This window comes from Anolis carolinensis, chromosome 2 (assembly GCF_035594765.1).
Source record: "Anolis carolinensis isolate JA03-04 chromosome 2, rAnoCar3.1.pri, whole genome shotgun sequence".
Classification (NCBI taxonomy): domain Eukaryota; kingdom Metazoa; phylum Chordata; class Lepidosauria; order Squamata; family Dactyloidae; genus Anolis; species Anolis carolinensis.
In genome coordinates this window covers 198,252,824-198,272,357 of record NC_085842.1, presented here as the reverse complement: position 1 = coordinate 198,272,357, position 19,534 = coordinate 198,252,824, and the positions used below count along the sequence as shown (strand labels likewise).

At 41.0% G+C, this 19,534-nt stretch overlaps 1 protein-coding gene across 1 annotated transcript in view; it reads left to right on the top strand.

Annotated features, from left to right (window-relative positions):
* The first annotated feature begins 2,502 nt into the window (after nt 1–2,502).
* The window catches only part of c3 (complement C3), a 79,783-nt gene continuing 62,751 nt past the window's right edge, over nt 2,503–19,534 (top strand). The window contains exons 1-2 of the mRNA XM_003216747.4: nt 2,503–2,657; nt 16,235–16,427. Of these exons, the coding sequence (XP_003216795.1) occupies nt 2,584–2,657; nt 16,235–16,427 (267 nt within the window). The 5' untranslated portion in view covers nt 2,503–2,583. The remainder of the gene's footprint in view (nt 2,658–16,234; nt 16,428–19,534) is intronic.

The following is a 19,534-nucleotide window of genomic DNA, read 5'->3' as shown; positions in this document are numbered from 1 at the left end:
GAGACTAGGACATGGAACAATGGCTTCAAACTACAGGAAAGGAGATTCCACCTGAACATCAGGAAGAACTTCCTCACTGTGAGAGCTGTTCGGCAGTGGAACTCTCTCCCCCAGACTGTGGTGGAGGCTCCTTCTTTGGAGGCTTTAAAGCAGAGGCTGGATGGCCATCTGTCAGGGATGCTTTGAATGCGATTTCCTGCTTCTTGGCAGGGGGTTGGACTGGATGACTCACAAAGTCTCTTTCAACTCTATTATTCTATGATTTTATGATTCTATGAATATGCAACCCCCCTGTTGTGTCAGTTCCACTGGCTGCCAGTCTTCTACCAAGCACAGTTTAAAGTGCTGGCTTTGGCCTATAATGCCCTAAACAGTTCTGGCCCAACTTATCTGTATGTATTTCCCCCTATGAACTGGGTTAAGTGTTAAGTGTTAAGATCTGCCAGGGAGGCCCTGCTCTTGATCCCTTCCCCTTTGCAGGTGGGGACAAGAGACAGGACCTTCTCAGTGGTGGCCCCTCATCTATTAAATTCCCTTCCCAATGATATTAGACTACCCCCTTCCTCTTCATATTCAAGAAAAAGCTGAAGACCTGCTGCGGCACCAGGTCTTTGGGAAATAGGGCTATATGGAATGTACCACTAATGACGACAATGGGTTGAGTCATTATGTTTTTAATCTATTTTAATCTAATCTATTTGAAGTGTTTTATATTTTGACCTGTTTTTATCATTTTATTGGAGCCCCTGATGGCACAGCAGATTAAACCGCTGAACTACTGAACTTGCTGACTGAAAGGTCAGCAGTTCGAATCCAGGGAGTGGGATGAGCTCCTGTTGTTAACCCCAGCTTCTGCCAAGCTAGCAGTTCGAAAACATGCAAGTGTGAGTAGATCAATAGGTACTGCCTCGGCGGGAAGGTAGCAACACTCCACGCAATCATGCTGGCCACATGACCTTGGAGGTGTCTGTGGACAATACCGGCTCTTCAGTTCAGAAATGGAAATGAGCACTAAACCCCAGAGAAGAACACAACTAGATTTAATGTCACGGGAAAACCTTTACCTTTAACCTTTATCATTTTATATGTCTAGTTGTTTATATTATAATGCGGCATTGAAATGCCATATTTGTAAGCTGCTCTGAGTCCCCTTTGGGGTGAGAAGAGCAGAGTCATATAGTAAATAAATGAATAAATAAATGTGTAATCAAGATGCTGACTTCTGTAGAAAGGATGAGATTCTGAGTTGATCCCCAAACAGATAATCTCTCATTGAACCAGAAATTGCCACTGTTTAGTGAGGTATCTGGCAACCATTGACAGAAAAGGCTAATTACCTTGTGAAACTACAACTTCCTTGATTCTATAGCATTGAACCTTGGCTGCTTTCCCTGTAATTTCTTAATAGCCCCACTGTTTAATCATGATGCTTGCTATGCATTTTCTGAATGTTATTTTACTGTTACTGTTTTAATTATATATGTTGTCATATTGTTTTATCTGTTGATCGGGCTTGGTCCCGATGTGAACTGCTCCAAGTCCCCTCTGGGAGATGGAAGCGTGTTATAAATAATAATAATAATAATAATAATAATAATAATAATAATAATAATTATTATTATTATTATTATTATTATTATTATTATTATTGGCAATTAGAGTGGTGTCAAACTGCATTAATTCTACAGTATAGATGCACCCATTGTATTACATTGGATTCCAAGATTCAGTCTAAAAAGGGCTGATTTCAATGGTGGCCTGCGGTTTGGCAATTGAGTGGCGGGAGAGGGCACAAAATGCCATGTTTTGTGATGGTTTTGGCCTTTTTCCATCCAGAAAAAAAAGGGGGGGGGGGAATCTAAAACTATTTCTTGATGGTCTAGGCAGCTTCAGGATTGGTGGATAGGTTTTTTTCTTTTTTTGTGTCAGGAGCGACTTGAGAAACTGCAAGTCGCTTCTGGTGTGAGAGAATTGGCCGTCTGCAAGGACGTTGCCCAGAGGATGCCCGGATGTTTTGATGTTTTTATCATCCTTGTGGGAGGCTTCTCTCATGTCCCCGCATGAAGCTGGAGCTGATAGAGGGAGCTCATCCGCGCTCTCTCCGGGTGGGATTTGAACCTGGGAGCTTTTAGATCAGCAGCCCAACCTTCAAGTCACAAGGCTTTAATCCACTACACCACTGGGGGCTCCGGTGGATGGGTTAAGGGAGCAGAAAATGGTGTGTTTTGGGGTGGGGGGCTATTTGCCAGCCTTCCACAATTCTTGTTTTATGCATTGCATGTGTGTATGAGAGAGACCGAGAACGAGAGCTTTCATTTTTCAGTCTGCATTTTATCAAGCTCATGGAATGTTTGCTGATTGCTCCATCTCTTTGTACACTTCTAAAGAATTGTAAAAAAAGGACAAAGTATTCTTTATGTGTTTTGACAGAGCTGATGTTTCCTTCTGAAATTCCCAAGTTGCTCAAACCCCTCCCCATATGCTGATTAAACATTAAGCTCTTGCAAAAGGGGTTGGTTCTGTAACAGACTTATAATAAATACTGGGGTTTGCAGTTGCCTCTGGTGCCTAACCCTTCAGTTCATGATGGAGGGGTCCGTTCTCTACCTGGTGACTGCCCTCCTGGTCTGTTTCCCGACTTCTTCTTACAGCCAACTGTAAGTAATTATAAGATTCAGTATGAAATAAAAGAATGTCGTTGCTCAAAACAGCTCTCGCCTCTGTTGCTCTCTCTAAGGTTGTACATTGTGGAGATTCATCAAGTTTAATAGTGGTTTGGGGCAGCTTCAAATGTTGTGGATTAAAATCCAAAACACATCCCTTCTCCCAGGGCTATTTCAGAATGGTGATTAAATTATAGGGGGAAAAGCTGAAATGATTTGAATGTAACATCTATGGGTCTTTTTATACTATCTGTCACTTGAAATTGGTCATTTCAGTGCTGAATAGTAGGCTCTGAATTTCTGATGGTGCATCTAGACCAGTGGTTCTCAACCTTCCTAATGTTTCGACCCCTTAATATAGCTCCTCATGTTGTGGTGACCCCCAACCATAAAATTATTTTCGTTGCTACTTCATAGCTGTCATGTTGTTACTGTTATATCCAATATCCAATACATCCAAATTTGAATACTAATCGGGTTGGGGGGTGGTTAGTTTTGTCATTTGGGAGTTGTAGTTGCTGGGATTTATAGTTTATCTACAACCAAAGATCATTCGGAAATCCACCAATGATGGAATTGAACCAAACTTGGCATGCAAAACTACCATGACCAATAGGAAATCCTGGAAAGTTTTGGTGGGCATTGACCTTGCGTTTTGGAGTTGTAGTCCACCTACATCCAGAGAACATTGTGGATTCTAACAATGATGGATCTGGACCAAATTTGGCAAGAATATTTTTTTTAAAGGTAAAGGTTTCCCCTGATGTTAAATCCAGTCATGTCTGACTCTGGGGGCTGGTGCTCATCTTCATTTCTAAGCCGAAGAGCCGGTGTTGTCCGTAGACACCTCCAAGGTCATGTGGCCGACATGACTGCATGGAGCGCCCTTATCTTCCCGCCGGAGCGGTACCTATTGATCTACTCACATGTTTTTGAACTGCTAGGTTGGCAGAAACTGGAGCTAACAGCGGTCGCTCACGCCGCTCACAGGGTTTGAATCTGGGACCTTTCAGTCTGCAAGTTCAGCAGCTCAGTGCTTTAACACACTGAGCCACCGGGGTTCCACGAATATTAAATATGCCCAAATTTAAACACTGGGGGAGTTTGGAGAAAATAAACCTTGAGATTTGGGAGTTGTAGTTGCTGGGATTTATAGTTCACCTACAATCAAAGAACCTCTTGAACCACACTGATAGAATTGGGCCAAACTTTCGACACAGAACACCCATGACCAATAGAAAATACTGGTCTTTGGTGACCACTCTAAACTTCCCTTGTGACCCCCAAGGGGTCCCAACCCCCAGATTGAGAAACACTGATCTATACTGTCAAATGAATGTTATTTGACACCACTGCCATGGTTTCATGCTATGAAATCTTGGGAAATGTCATTTTCAAGGTCTTTAGCCTTATCCTCCGAAACCTTTGTTGTCTCACCAAAGTAAAAATCCCAAGATTCCACAGCATTAAGCCATGGCAGCTACAGTGTCAAATGGCACCAACTCTACAGATATACTCTTGACACAGAGAATGTGATTTTTACATAACAAAAGCATGTGGAAACCATGGAAAAAATATATGAACTCATCCGTATTTGACTATAGCTCATGCTCCATCTAACCTTTTATCCTGTCTTCTGAGATTGGCCACTTTTTAGAGGGTTTTAGAAGGTCTAAAGGAAAGTCATGAAAGGATGCAATATCCCATGATGTTGGTCCCCAGCATGTGATTGCCTTTTAAAACGGGGTTCCTGCACAGCTAATGATACTGTCATTGTGAAAACTGGCAGATTTATTTTGGTATGTGTGCAAGTGCAGTCCGTTATTGTGATTTCCCCATATGTATATGTGCAACTAAATCTATCCGTGAGTGATCTAACATACAGTTAGATGGTTTAACTGTAATCCTTAAGGACCACCAAATGTTGGATCACATAGAAGAAGTGGAAATTAAATGCCAAGGCACGTTCTGACTGCCCCTGCATTTCATTTAGGAGTAACTGGGTCCTATTTCTATAAATGCAAATGGATAGTACTTGTTTCAAGCAATTTTTTTCTACAGGATAAATCAAATATACCTTCTCCAAAAATAGAACGTTACCATTAAGTAGAGTGGAAGTAAAACTGAGCTGTAATCCAAGGGCTGCTTTAGAGGAAGTATTAGAGGGAACTCAAACTGAATCCAAATTTAAAACCTTGTTGTTGTCTGCAACCAGAATAACTCTGGCTGATGGACTGCAGGAGAGAGAGAAGCAGGCAAAAAGTAGCACAGGGCAGTCTAGTTGCTGTTGTTAATTCTGTCGCTAAAGGGTGGTCCTATGTTGAAGTCAGATGAATTTCAATCTGTTATTGTGTGGATAGGTATGGGTTCTTGGAATTGAGTAGTAGATTCTTGGAGGGTAATCTGAAACTTGACAGTGAAAAAGAGATAGGCTTGAGGATGATCTATGTTTTGAGGGGAAAATAGCATTGCCAGAATTAAAACTGCAGACAGCTCCTGCACATTTAGAAGTAGATGTTGCTTGCAATGTAACAAGTAACAAGCACCATTTGCTGAAATTTGTCTTCTACACAAGTATTAAAGGAATGGGTGTTGGAAACAATACATTTCATGGATTAGGATTAAGATTTGATAATATTTCAGTCTTATATTAGTGTAACAGTTTTCATTTTTATTTAAAGTGCATTTTTTCAGTCACTTTTAGATTTTGAAGCTTACAAATTGATTTGTGTTTGCACTAAGTAGGAAAATCTGTTGCCTGTGCAGGGAGTATTATGAGGGAGTGATAAGGAGAAAATGTATAGAATGGGAGTCCGTCTATACTTCATCATACTAGGGAAAAAAATCCAGTTTCTGCCTCCTGCAGAATTCTGGGGTTTATAGTTTAGTGAGGTTGTTAAAGGCTCCTCCCTAAACCACAAACCCCAGAATTCTGCAGGAAGCAGAAACCGGATTTTAAGTGGATTTTTTCTCTAGTGTGATGAGGCCCCATTAGTTATCAGGAAGAAAATGCATGAAAGGAAGACATTATGTCAAAATATGTGTTTGACAAAAGTGTGTTTTTTGACCAGATTAAAACAATAAAACAAAAACTGTTATTCTGCCAGTTGGCACTAAATTCTAGTACAGTCAGTCCCCAAGTTATGAATAAGGTAATTTCTGTAGGCTTGTTCTTAAGCTGAATTTCTATGTAAGTTGAAACAGTACATTTTAGGGACCTCTTCACGTAGGTCATTTTTGTCCTGTTTTGCCGCTTTTAATCATGGCAAAAATGGTGCCTGCCGTGTGCCCCAGCTACATTCCTCCCAAAGTGGAGGAAAGTATAGCTTGGGTAGCTCCAATAGAGCTACCCACACTTTCCCTTCAATTTCCCCATGTGATGGCAGAAAGGGCGGCAGGATAACATGCACTGCCACGTGTTGCCACCCTTTCTGCCATCTGATGAGGGGAAGGAAAGGGTGCCAAAGCACCCTCTCCTGTCCTCTCCATGTAATGAGATGAGGAGGGAGGGTGCGTGGGGTGCCACAAGGACCCTGCATACCTTCCCTTTCACCAGCAATTGCCAGCACAATGGGCCATGTGAAAAGGTCGTAACTATATCTCCAGCTATATATAAGCTTTGGATAGCTTGGGGAAGGCTAACACCCCTGTGATGTTTGTTTAGCTATCTGTGCCCCCGTTCAGAAGATTTCACTTCACTTTCTGCCCCTGTGAAAATTGGATTTTGAAAAAATCGGCTTGTTATGGAAACAAGGATCGATGATAAAGCTTCAGTTGAGGCATTTTTTTGCCATAATAACTCTTTCAGGATTGAATTTCCCTTCCAAGGGCAGATTTCTCTCACTTCCTGTTGTCTTATCCCCGTTCTTAACTATGAGTCATTTATAAGTTGGATGTTTGTAACTTGGGGACTGCCTGTACTGGGTTCAACTGTGGAGTTAGAAGACCAATATTTTTGTTGTAGGTGTGTGAACCACAGAAAGAGCAAAAGCTGAGACAGAAGTGCATAATTGTTATCTATTTATTTGCTGATCATTGTGAATCAATTTAAACTTGGTTGCCATACATGAAGAAAGTGCAAAAGCTGGATTGCAGTTAAACGTCAAGAAAACCAAGATCATGGCAACTACACCTATTGATAATTGGCAAATAGAGGGAGAAAACGTGGAGGCAGTGACAGACTTTATATTTCTAGGCGCGAAGATTACTGTAGATGCAGACTGCAGCCAGGAAATCAGAAGACGTTTACTTCTTGGGAGGAGAGCAATGGCCAACCTTGACAAAACAGTGAAGAGCAGAGACATCACACTGGCAACGAAGGTCCACATAGTCAAAGCAATGCTATTCCCCATCGTAACCTATGGATGCGAGAGCTGAACCATAAGGAAGGCTGAGCGAAGGAAGATAGATGCTTTTGAACTCTGGTGCTGGAGGAAAATCCTGAGAGTGCCTTGGACCACAAGTAGATCCAACCAGTCCATCCTCCAGGAAATAATGCCCGGCTGCTCACTGGAGGGAAGGATATTAGAGGCAAAGCTGAAGTATTTTGGCCACATCATGAGGAGACAGGAAAGCTTGGGAAAGATCACGATGCTGGGGAAAATGGAAGGAAAAAGGAAGAGAGGCCGACCAAGGGCAAGATGGATGGACGGTATCCTTGAAGTGACTGGGTTGACCTTGAAGAAGCTGGGAGTGGTGACGGCCGACAGGGAGCTCTGGCGTGGACTGGTCCATGAGGTCACGAAGAGTCGGAGACGACTAAACGACTGAGCAGCAGCAGCAGCCATACATTTAGATCCTTTGAGGTTGAGAAAATCCTTGAGAAGCTTGTGAAAGCAACAATTCACTTCCTCTCTTTAGAAACCCTCACTTAAATAACTGGAGGAAGAGTAAACCTAAGTAACAATGTTCTCTTTTGTAAAATAAATATCCTTTCAGTGAATACATTGTAGTTAATACAATCACATCTCCCAGCTGTGTTCAGTCTGATGCCTCTGTGTGTCTTCATGTAATGTTACCTAGTGATTTATGGAGACCCCAGGAATTTCATAGAGTTTTCTTAGGTAAAGAACATTCAGAGTGGTCTTGCCAGTTCTTTCCTCTGAAATATACCTACATCATCTACAACCTTGTCACATGTGCTGCTGAAGGAGTCCTGAATCGTTTTGTCCCACTGGTGGTCCATAAGGAAAGATGGGTTGAGCTGCCAAAAAAGGGCTTCCCCTCATGTGATGAGGAAGCGGAGGAGCTGCAATCGAACGGAGCATGGGGAGGCGGGTCCGCATGTCCCTGTGCAACCACCAGTGGGACAAAAGGATTCAGGACTCCTTTGGCAGCACGTGTGACAAGGTTGTAGGTATTTCAGAGGAAAGAATTAGCAAGACCCCTCTGCAAAAAGGAAAAAGCCTATCTAAAGATCACTCCTGATCATGGAAGCTAAGTAGGCTCAATCCTGGTTAGTACTTGGATAAGAGATCACCAATGAACTCCTTATTTTGCCTTATTTTACATAGCTTTATGGCATTTTTGGACTTTGAAGACAAGTATCCACTATTACAGTAATACAGAAATCATTAAACCTAAAATTAGTTCAATACATCAATATGAAAACAGATGCAAAAGGCGTTGTTAAACAATCAAACAAAGGAATGTTACATTCACAGTAGAAACAATATTTTTCTCTTGAAGGATGAATTTACTCCTCTTCTCATAAACAATAAATGTTCTTTAGTTCTTTGATTGTTCCACATACACAAATTGAGTCCTCTTCTTACATATAATGATTGTTCTTGTTTCTTTATTATGGACTAGCTTTGCCCGGCCACACGTTGCTGTGGCTTATGGGAATCCTTTGTTGGCCAGGTGGAATAGCAGTGAATAGCCTTGCAGTCTCAAAGCCTGGCCGTTTTCTGGAGTAGCTGGAGCATTTTGTTGTATGAATGTAGAGGCATGGATGAGGGGTTGTGCCGCCAAGTTTAGTGTTGCTGGGATGTGTAGTTTTGTTGTTTTGCCCTAGACCGAAATTTCATTACCCTTTTATATAGAGAGAGAGTAGACTGCAAAACCACAACTGGTTTCAACTCAAAAGAGTCTTCATCAGGTGGATTGTAGTCCTTTTTTTAGTTGTTTTTTTGAATTTTTTAAATGTGGATCCTATAGGGAACATACATAGTGGCTACCAGTTATTTACAATACATATAGTTACATGAGACATACACGATACACAACAAAGATAATGTAAAAGTCATACTCACAGAAAGATCTAAGTTTTAAACATGCATATTCTGCAAACCGTTTGATTCCAATGCGAGTATGAAGCTGAGTAACTAATTTAACTCTTAAATGGCAAGCACAATGGTCAAGTGGTTGTAAAGTAATGTAATTGCTGTTACTCCAGAGTCACATTTAAAGGAAGACTATCAATCTTTACAAGAAACAATCATAAGAGTTGGTATTGTTTAACCCCTTCGGATGTTCCGTTTGGAGTGTGAAAATCCAAAAAGATTCATGTTGTAGGAGCTTCGTCTGGAAATCTATGCCTTTGGAGGGTGTGACAACTTTTAGAACCTGGACCTGAAGTGATTCAGGATTGCGATTTAGATATTCAAAATGTTTATAAAAAATCGAATCAGTAGAATGTTTCCTGATCTTACTTTTGTGTTCTATAATACGGACTTTGGCCACTGAGCTTGATGGCTCACATCACACTACAGCCAACTACTTCCAGGGCAGCTCCATGGCTGGAGTCCTGCTGTCACCAAAAAAAATATGGTGATGACGGACAACGGTAGGCTCCCCATCTTTCTATAAGGGAGCCCTTGCAAAAGTCCAACAATGCCATAAAGCCATGTAAAATAAGGTATAATGAGGAGTCCATTGGTGATCTCCTATCCAAGTACTAACCAGGATTGAGCCTACTTAGCTTCCATGATCAGGAGTGATTTTAAGATAGTTTTTTTTTTTACAATCTCATGCCTAGATGCAAAGTATCAGGCTACCAGAAAGCATTAAAAATAATGATGACAGTTAAAAGAAGTCAAGGTATATTAAACTCAGAGACACTGTTGAAAGGTTGCAAGACACATATTTATTATTATTATGAAGATAGATAGATATTTCCCCATATAAATGTCTTTAATTATCTAACTAGCTGTGCCCGGCCACGCATTGCTGTGGCGAAGTATGGTGATATGGGAAATAAAGTATTAAATTGGTGGTACTTAAGGTAAAGGTTTCCTCCTGACATTAAATCCAGTTGTGTCCGACTGCACAATGAAGTGAATTATATGGCAGTGTGGAGTCAAGATAATCCAGTTCAAAGCTGATAATATAAGATTATAAATGGGTTATATAGCTGTGTGGAAGGGCCTTGAGTCTACACTGCCATATAATCCAGTTCAAATCTGATAATCTGTATTTTATAGGCCTAAGTGAGGTCTAACTCTGCCTGTCCCCTGGACTGAGTGGGTTGCTAGGAGACCAAGTGGGCGGAGCTTCGCCTTTTAACTGGCATCAATTGGATAAAAACAATTATTCCTCTCACTGTAATTAGGACTTTATTTTTCTTTTTGTTGTGTGAACGTAGAGGCATGGATGAGGGGTTGTGCTGCCAAGTTTAGTGTTTTTGGGATGTGTAGTTTTATTGTTTTGTCCTAGGCCGAAATTTCATTACCCTTTTATATATATAGAAAGAATGAGATTCCTTATTTTTTTCTCAAACTGGGATTTTAGTGTGTAGATAGTGTCAAAATCATTGTTGTCCTTTGGCTTGGGCACATATCTCACAATTAGTCAATAAGATAGATAGCTTTCTTTCAGCAGCTATTTATTCATCATATTTACCATATACTCGAAGATAAGCTGAGTTTTTCAGCCCTTATTTATGAGCTGAAAAAGCCTCCCTCGGCTTATAATCGGGTCAAGGCCAGCAAGGAGCCTGCAGGCTATTGCTTGCAATATGTGATCTATTTCTCTCTTTTCCTCCCTTATTAGTGTGTTTACTTTTCCAAAGCATCTGGCTCTTAATCAAGGGAATGTTTTGAAAAGAGAAACACTCTTGCAAGTCAGGAAGAAGAAAAATATATATTAATTAATCTTATGAAAGCATTTCCCCCGAAATATTTGTTAAACTCTCCTACAGATATATAGGCATTAACCCCTTGCAAGCTTTTGCTATCTCTATGTACTTTTATATGTGTATCTATCTATATACATTAATTTTATATATGAATTTCCCCTCATATGTTTGCAAGTCTCTGCAAATATCTATATAAAGAGAGATGTCTGGATAGATATGAATATATTCTTACCTACCTATATTACAGGAGGGAACACACACAGAGGGGAGATTTGCAAATGTTACAGGGGGAAATGCATATGTGAAACTAGTATCTATAATTATAGATCTATATCTAGCTCTGCATTGTTTATATAAGCATTGAATGTTTGCCTGTTACTATGTTGGAAGCCGGCCTGAGTCCCCATGGGGAGATAGGGTGGAATCCAAATGAAGTTGTTGTTGTTGTTGTTAGGTTATTGTTGATACCATATTGTTTTTGTTGCCCCTACTTTTCCACTTATAGAGCTAGTTTATTGTTTTTCTTTGAAATACGGCAAATCTTCAAAAACATTTAACCTACTGATGCCTCGATTAATGAAATTTTATTGGTATCTATTTTTATTTTGAAATTTACCCATAGCTGCTGCATTTCCCACCCTTGGCTTATACTCGAGTCAATAAGTTATCCTGGTTTTTTGTGGTAAAATTAGGTGCCTCGGCTTATATTTGAGTCGGCTTATACTCGAGTATATACGGTATGTCATTTTTAATGGAATTGTCATTCCAATGAGTCTCCATCAAGACATTAAAATGTAAATACACCCCAAAATCAATAAAATATCACACAAATAATAAAAGCTCACAATGCTTCATGTAATAATCAAAATGATCCACATTCCTGCAAATATCAAAATCAGCTAATCATGATTGTCAAAGCCCTTCATATGACTTATATCAAAACAGTCTACAACAGAACTGAGATCTTAGTCGCTAAAGGCAAAACAGCACCTTCCATGAAAGGTGCATCTCTACGCTGTATCATTAATACAGTTTGATACCCCCTTTACTGCCATGGCTAAATGGAGTTGCAGTTTGAAGAGGCATCACTCCTCCTGGCAGAAAAGGCAAAAGGCTTTGCAAAACTGCAACTCCCAGGATTCCATAGCCTTGAGCTATGGAATGGTGTTGGACTTCATCAAGTCTACAATGTAGATGCACTTTAACTCAGTGTGTGTAAAAGCCACTTGAGTTATTTGGTACCTGACACATGGCTCTGCTTCTTAGACTAATGAACTTGGCAGAAATTTAAGAACGATGAATTTCCCTGTGGACTTACATTTCAGTCTGTATTGTTTCGTTGCCATTGCCATTCGTTGCCATTCGTATGCCATTGTAATCCCTTGAGGGCATAGCTCCCCAGTTGTTTTTCAGAGAAAACAATTGAAAGCTTCTCTTGATAATCTGAGTCTACAAACAGGAATGCAATCTATCCAGTTCTGGTGTATGTATAAGTATATACCAGGTCATGTTAGGATCATCAAACAGTAGGGCTGTGTCTACCCTGTTTCCCCTAAAATAAAACATCCCCAAAAAATAAGACCTAATAGAAGTTTTGCTGAATTGCTAAATATAAGGCCTCCCCCGAAAGTAAGACCTAGCAAAGTTTTTGTTTGGAAGTATGCCCGGTGCCCACCAAACAAAACACCATAGCATGCAGGATTGGTAAATGTACATACCAGTTGTATATGGAAATAATGGTAGTAACAAGAAATTCTTGACAGAAGTCACAGTATGTCTGGTTTGATTATATTGGTTTGTGATGACAACTACTGTACAGTATAGAATAAATGTTCATTTTTTTTTTTGTTCAACAATAAATGTGAATTCTTCTTCATGGAAAAATAAGACATCCCCTGAAAATAGGACCTAGTGCATCTTTGGGAGTAAAAAATAATATAAGACACTGTCTTATTTTCGGGGAAACACGGTAGAACCAAAAATCCAACCCACTCACCTTAGTTACAGCCTTCCACATGCAGAAATATATTCAACATCTAAAGATTCACAGAGGAAAACAGATGTGGACAATAGACATATCCAAAAATCGTTTTGAATCATATATCGGATTTATTTTGGATTGTTCTCGCTTTTTGATACGCATTCTGAGACATCGTCTCACAGCGCAACCAGCAATGTAATTCGAACCATTGTTGGCCCATTCTCTAATTGTCTCTTAATGCTTCATTAATTCCCCCCCCCCAATTTTTAAATATATTTTTTTAAATATTTTTTTTTTAAAAAAATTGTTTCTACAACCTACCTTGAATGGGAGCTTAGCGCAGCCTAACATGGCTGCCGCTCCCCGGCCAATCAGAAGCTTCCACGATGGATGCAAAGGTGGGGGCTAGGGTCCTCTGCGTCCATGTGGAAGATTGCCATAAAAGCCCATTGTGTAGCCTGGGTGAGCCATTCTGGGCTGGGCTTTGCATGGAGAGGGTGGTGGTCTGCAAATGGAAAGCAAGCAAGCCTCTTGAGGGAGAGAGAGGGTGAAGGGGCCCGGTCTGGCTGTTCCCACAGAGGGGTTTGGAGAAAAGGCTAGGGTTTTGTTGCTGGTTCTTTCTCTTAGCAAGGGAATTTCTAGTTTTCAAAGTATCTTTGCACTCCTTGCCAGGGCATTGCTTGGCGTGGTGGTCACTGGTCCATTTCTAATTGAAGGCATTGGGTCGAGGCCTGTGGGATTACATAGCCAGAGACACCATTGATTTCCAGTGTCCTTCTTGCTTACAAATATAGCAAGGGAATTTCTAGTTTTCAAAGTATCTTTGCACAACTTGCAAGGGCATTGCAAATTTGATGAGGATAGCTCAAGAAATGAGGGCGGGAGAGCCTTGTAAAAGTCCCCCCCCCCCCCCCGTCGGGTTCCTTTTCTTTGGCGATTGCGCATGCGCGTCCGCCATTTTAGAAACATTTAGAATCATTACGAATTTTCGGAAATATCCGAAATTTTTGGGTGAAAAATTCGGAAATACTTTCTATATCGAAGCGCCAGTGCCCCCTACTTTAGATATAAGAATTGAAACATTTTTTTCATCGATCGGACATGCCTAGTGGACAAGATAGCAAAATGTATTAATAGGAACAAACACACAAGCTAGGAAAGGCTGAAGTAGTTTGCTTTTGCCAAAGCCAACTGGGAAGGGTAAGATTCTGCGCCTCCTTTCCTCCCTTCCCCAATTTAAGTGCAAACTACTTTTGCAATCTGAACTCAATTTATAGGAAATTGCAATATGATGAGGAGGATGAGGGGAAGTGAGAGAAGGAGAGAGAAAAGGGGATATTTTAAAAGTTGCTGAAAATGCTGTGACAGAATTAATTGGTACTGTCCCTGCTAAATCAGGACAGCTGGAGAGTATGATTGATTTACATTATGGGGAACCATTAACTGTTCCTCTGACTAACAAGACAGCTGTCCTATGGCATATGCTGTTGTTCTTAATCTTAATAGACATGCACTGATCTGCAACCACTGTGTGCGCACACAGTTGATAGACCTATGGTCTTCAAACAGTGTTCCGCATAATGTGTGACGGGGGATAGTGGTCAGTTAGTGTGCTGAGGTTAAACATTTAGATAAGCCTTGTGGAAAGAGGTGTGTTAGTGTAGTGGATAAGCTAGGACAGAGGATAAGAGGATCCCTATCTGGCAAGTATATGCTAAAATAAATTGGCCAGGACAGAAAAAAACTCACCAGGCTGAAGACGAGCCATAGAGGTTTCATTCAATTTGGCCAAAAGGGATGTACAAGCAGATGCTTCAAAACATACAGGCATAAACATACAGAGAAAGCACAACATCTTAAACAGTTTGACAGTTATTCAAAAACCCCGCTCTCTCTTCTGATTGGTTAAAAAGAGACTAGGGTGTGTGTGTTATTGTGGCTCGGCAACATTTCAAAGGTGAAAGCTAGGAAAGCTGGCTTTGAGGTGGACACTAAAACCAAGACATAGTAGCCTTCTAGGTGTTCTGAGACTGTAGCTCATAGCATACTTCACATTGAATGAATTTTATTATTACATTCACAGACCAGGAGTGCAAAACTTCAAAACTGTAAAACATTAAAAACAGAGTTTTTTAAGCATTAAAATTAAGACCACAAATTCCCAATATCAAAAGCAGAATGTCCATAATTCGAAGTCGATCTACATGGCTTCATATATGACGCTTATAAAATATGTGTTGTTGAAGGCTTTCATGGCTGGGATCACAGGGTTGTTGTATGTCTTTCGGGCTGTGTGGCCATGTTCCAGAAGTATTCTCTCCTGACATTTCGCCCACATCTATGGCAGGCATCTTCAGAAGTTGTGAGTTATAAGGATGCCTGCCATAGATGTGGGCGAAACATCAGGAGATAATATTTCTGGAATATGGCCATACAGCCTAGAAAACATACAGTGTTACTTCACTACTTCGCGGTTCACTTTTTGCGGATTCGCTGTTTCGCGGTTTTTCAATAAACTCTAAAAGACTATTATAAATCATAAAATATTGCAATTTACAGCCTAAGGAAGGGAGGAAGGAGAAGCCAAAGGGAGAGAAAAGGAGCCCAAGTGGTAACGGGAGGAGACGGAGGCGATTTATCAACACATGATTGGTTGATAAAGACTTAAAATAGTGTATAACTACTAAAATAATTTATAAATATTAAAATAAATACAGCGTCCCTACTTCGCGGATTTTCACTTATTGCGGGTGGTCCTGGAACCTGACCCCAGCAATAAGTGAGGGAACACTGTACAACAATCCTGCTTATAAAATATGTAGGTATGGATTATAAGATGGGTATGTTAAAACTTTATCTGCTAAAATCATCCACATGCTGCTTCCTTATTTTTATAGCTGCCACACAAAACTTAGCCACTCTATAAATGATTCATGGTTGTACCACTTGGGGCTCTTGAAGGTTTTACTTCAACATTGGGAAACCTGCTTAGAAGAGAGAGAGACAGGAGACAAGGAAAGCAGCAGAATAACTAGGAATTTAAGGGAAGGCAGATGGAAGTGACAAGCAGTTCAGTTTGAATTTCTTTATGTAGATTTAAAACTACAGTAGAGTATCCAAGCCTTGCTTATCCAAGTTTCTGGATTATCCAAGCCATTTTTGTAGTCAATGTTTTCAATATATCGTGATATTTTGGTGATAAATTCGTAAATATAGTAATTACAACATAGCATTACTGCGTATTGAACTACTTTTCCTGTCAAATTTGTTGTATAACATGATGTTTTGGTGCTTAATTTGTAAAATCATAACCTAATTTGATGTTTATTAGGTTTTTCCTTAATCCCTCCTTATTATCCAAGATATTCGCTTATCCAAGCTTCTGCCAGCCCGTTTAGCTTGGATAAGTGAGACTCTACTGTATATTTGAATTATTTGTTCCATGACTTTTCTAACAGTGCAGCATTGAGATGTACTATCAATGAATTACTGCAATGTTTTCCTCCTTTGTAGCTGCTCCATGGTTGTCCCCAGTGTCCTGTGGGTCGAAAGTGAAGAGCAGATTGTGGTGGAGGCTCATGGGCTCAATGTTGCCACAGACGTGACCATTTCTGTCCATGATTTCCCACAGAAGAGGAACACCTTGTATCAGGTCAGAGCTGTCCTGAACCAAGACAATGGCATGATGGTGACGCCTCTCATAAAGGTAGGTATGCGGTGATGGTTATAGGCAGTGCCAATCTGTGCATGCAGAAAACCAGGCTGCACTCTAGTATATAGTACCCTTATCTGGGGGCAGATCTATATGGGCATTAAAAATCAACCTCATCCTGAGCTGGCTGCCTTCACAATATGAATATCACAAGTTATCCTGGCTTTGGGTACACTTATGCTGTGCAATGCATTTTGACAACATTTTAACTGCCAGGGCTTAATGCTGTGGGATCATGAGAGCGGTAATTTTACAAGGTCTCTGGCCTTTCCTGCCAAATGGTGCTGGTGCCTCTCCAGACTACAACTTCCAGGATTCCATAATATTGAGTCATGATAGTTAAGCAGTGTCAGGCTGCATTAATAATTATAGATGCTTTAAGCAAAGTCAGCGCATGCTCTGGAGTTTGCTTGAAGTTTTGAAGTATGCCAAAAGCATCTGTGATAGGCTGATCAGATGAAGTTTAAGACTTCATCACATGCAATAAAGTCAGCGTTTCTAGCCACTTAAAAATGGCAGCCCATAGAGCCCATCACATGATAGAATCATAGAATCATAGAATCGTAGAGTTGAAAGAGACCTCACGGGCCATTCAGTCCAACCCCCTGAAAGAAGCAGGAAAATCTCATTCAAAGCACCCCCGACAGATGGCCATCCAGCCTCTGCTTGAAAGCCTGTGGTGGAGAAGGAGACTCCACCACAGTCTGGGGCAGAGAGTTCCACTGCTGAACAGCTCTCACAGTGAGGAAATTCTTCCTTATGTTCAGGTGGAATCTCCTTTCCTGTAGTTTGAAGCCATTTTCTAGTCTGCAGGGCAGCAGAAAACAAGCTCGCTCCCTCCTCCCTATGACTTTCCCTCACATATTTGTATATGGCTATCATGTCTCCTCTTAGCCTTCTCTTCTGCAGGTTAAACATACCCAGCTCTTTAAGCCGCTCCTCATAGGGTTTGTTCTCCAGACCCTTGATCATTTTAGTCGCCCTCCTCTGGACGCTTTCCAGCTTGTCAACATCTCCCTTCAACTGCGGTGCCCAGAATTGGACACAGTATTCCAGGTGTGGCCTGACCAAGGCAGAATAGAGGGGGAGCATGACCTCCCTGGAGCTAGACACTAGACCTCTATTTATGCAGGCCAGAATCCCATTGGCTTTTTTCGCTGCCGCATCACATTGTAGGCTCATGTTTAATTTGTTGTCCACAAGGACTCCAAGATCTTTTTCACACGTACTGCTGTCGAGCCAGGAATCGTCCCCCATTCTGTATCTCTGCATTTCATTTTTTCTGCCGGAGTGAAGTATCTTGCATTTGTCCATGTTGTACTTCATTTTGTTAGTTTTGGACCATCTCTCTGATGATGCAAGCTTCAACTGTGAGTTCCAGGTATTTCACCATTACTAAAGTGTGGGGTTTTCCCCACAATTCCTGAGTCAATTGGCAATCAACTTCATTTTCAATTTGCCACGTAGACACATGTAAAAATGGCCAATTTAACATGTGATGGGAATCCCCCCTTGTCCATTTGTCAATAAAACGATGATATTGTCATGGAGGGAGGGGTTGAGATGGGCAGTATTGTTTCCTTTTTCTTGCCATTACCATTTTGGGACCGAGGAGGAAGGAACAGTAATAGATCTCTTTTCAAATATAAAATGGATTTTGCTTTTTAATTGAGAGATGTCTGTGCTTATATAGTAAATGAATATGTCTTATACTTCAGGGGATTATTATGTCATCTTCATCTGTCTCCCGTGTGGTAACAAATCAAACAGACAAATCTTAAAGAAAGCAAAGAAAAGGATTAGGTTTGATGGGGTAGGAAAAGCTCCTGTTTAATTTCAAAATGGGGCGTGGTGAAGTTTAAGGGTAAATCAACTATCTCAAATGTTTTCCTTATCCCATGGAATTAAGTCCTAAGACACAAGATACTTCCGCCAATGTTCTTTCCCATGTTCCTCTCACCACTGTCGCTGCTTCCAGTCAACCACAGAGCTCTGTGCAAGCTCCTGGCTGTTGAGGGCAGCCCATTCTGATATCAGCAGATGAGGCTGTGTGACGAGAAAAGTTCAGGGAAGGTATGGACCTCTGCTTACGTTCATGCAATGACCAGAAGTTTGTGCAGATTTTGTGTGTGATTGGGAGTGGCACCGGTGACACAGAAGATGAGGGGACAGTTATGGAGCCAATGAGGTCTCAGCCCAATTAGGCCATGTGGCTGCCACAGCGGGTGTGTGTGGCTACCTCCAGATCCAGTTTATTTGTTTATTTACTATATTTATACCAAGTCACCTTGTCTGTCTCCTGAGAAATCTGTATAAAGACCAAGTAGCCACAGTAAGAACAGACCAGGGAACAATAGACTGATTCAGGATTGAGAAAGAAGTACGGCAGGGCTCTACTACCTATTCAACTTGTATACAGAACACATCATGCGACGTGCGGGATTTGACGAATCCAAGGCTGGAGTTAAAATTGCCCAGAAGAAACATTAACACCTTAGATATGCAGATGATACCACTCTGATCGCTGAAAGTGAGGAGGAGCTGAGGAGCCTTATCACCAAGGTGAAAGAAGAAAGTGCAAAAGCCAGGCTGCAGTTAAACATCAAGAAAACCAAGATTATGGCAACCAGACTGATTGATAACTGGCAAATGGAGGGAGAAAATGTGGAGGCAGTGACAGACTTTATATTTCTAGGTGCAAAGATCACTGCAGATGCAGACTGCAGCCAGGAAATCAGAAGATGTTTACTTCTTGGGAGAAGAGCAATGGCCAACCTCGATAAAATAGTGAAGAGCAGAGACATCACACTGGCAACGAAGGTCCGCATAGTGAAAGCAATGGTATTCCCCATAATAACCTATGATTGCGAGAGCTGGACTATAAGAAAGGCTGAGCAAAAGAAGATAGACACTTTTGAACTTTGGTGCTGGCGGAACATCCTGAGAGTGCCTTGGACCGCAAGAAGATCCAACCAGTCCATCCTCCAAGAAATAATGCCCGGCTGCTCACTGGAGGGAAGGATATTAGAGGCAAAGCTGAAGTATTTTGGCCACATCATGAGAAGACAGGAAAGCTTGGAAAAGATCATGATGCTGGGGAA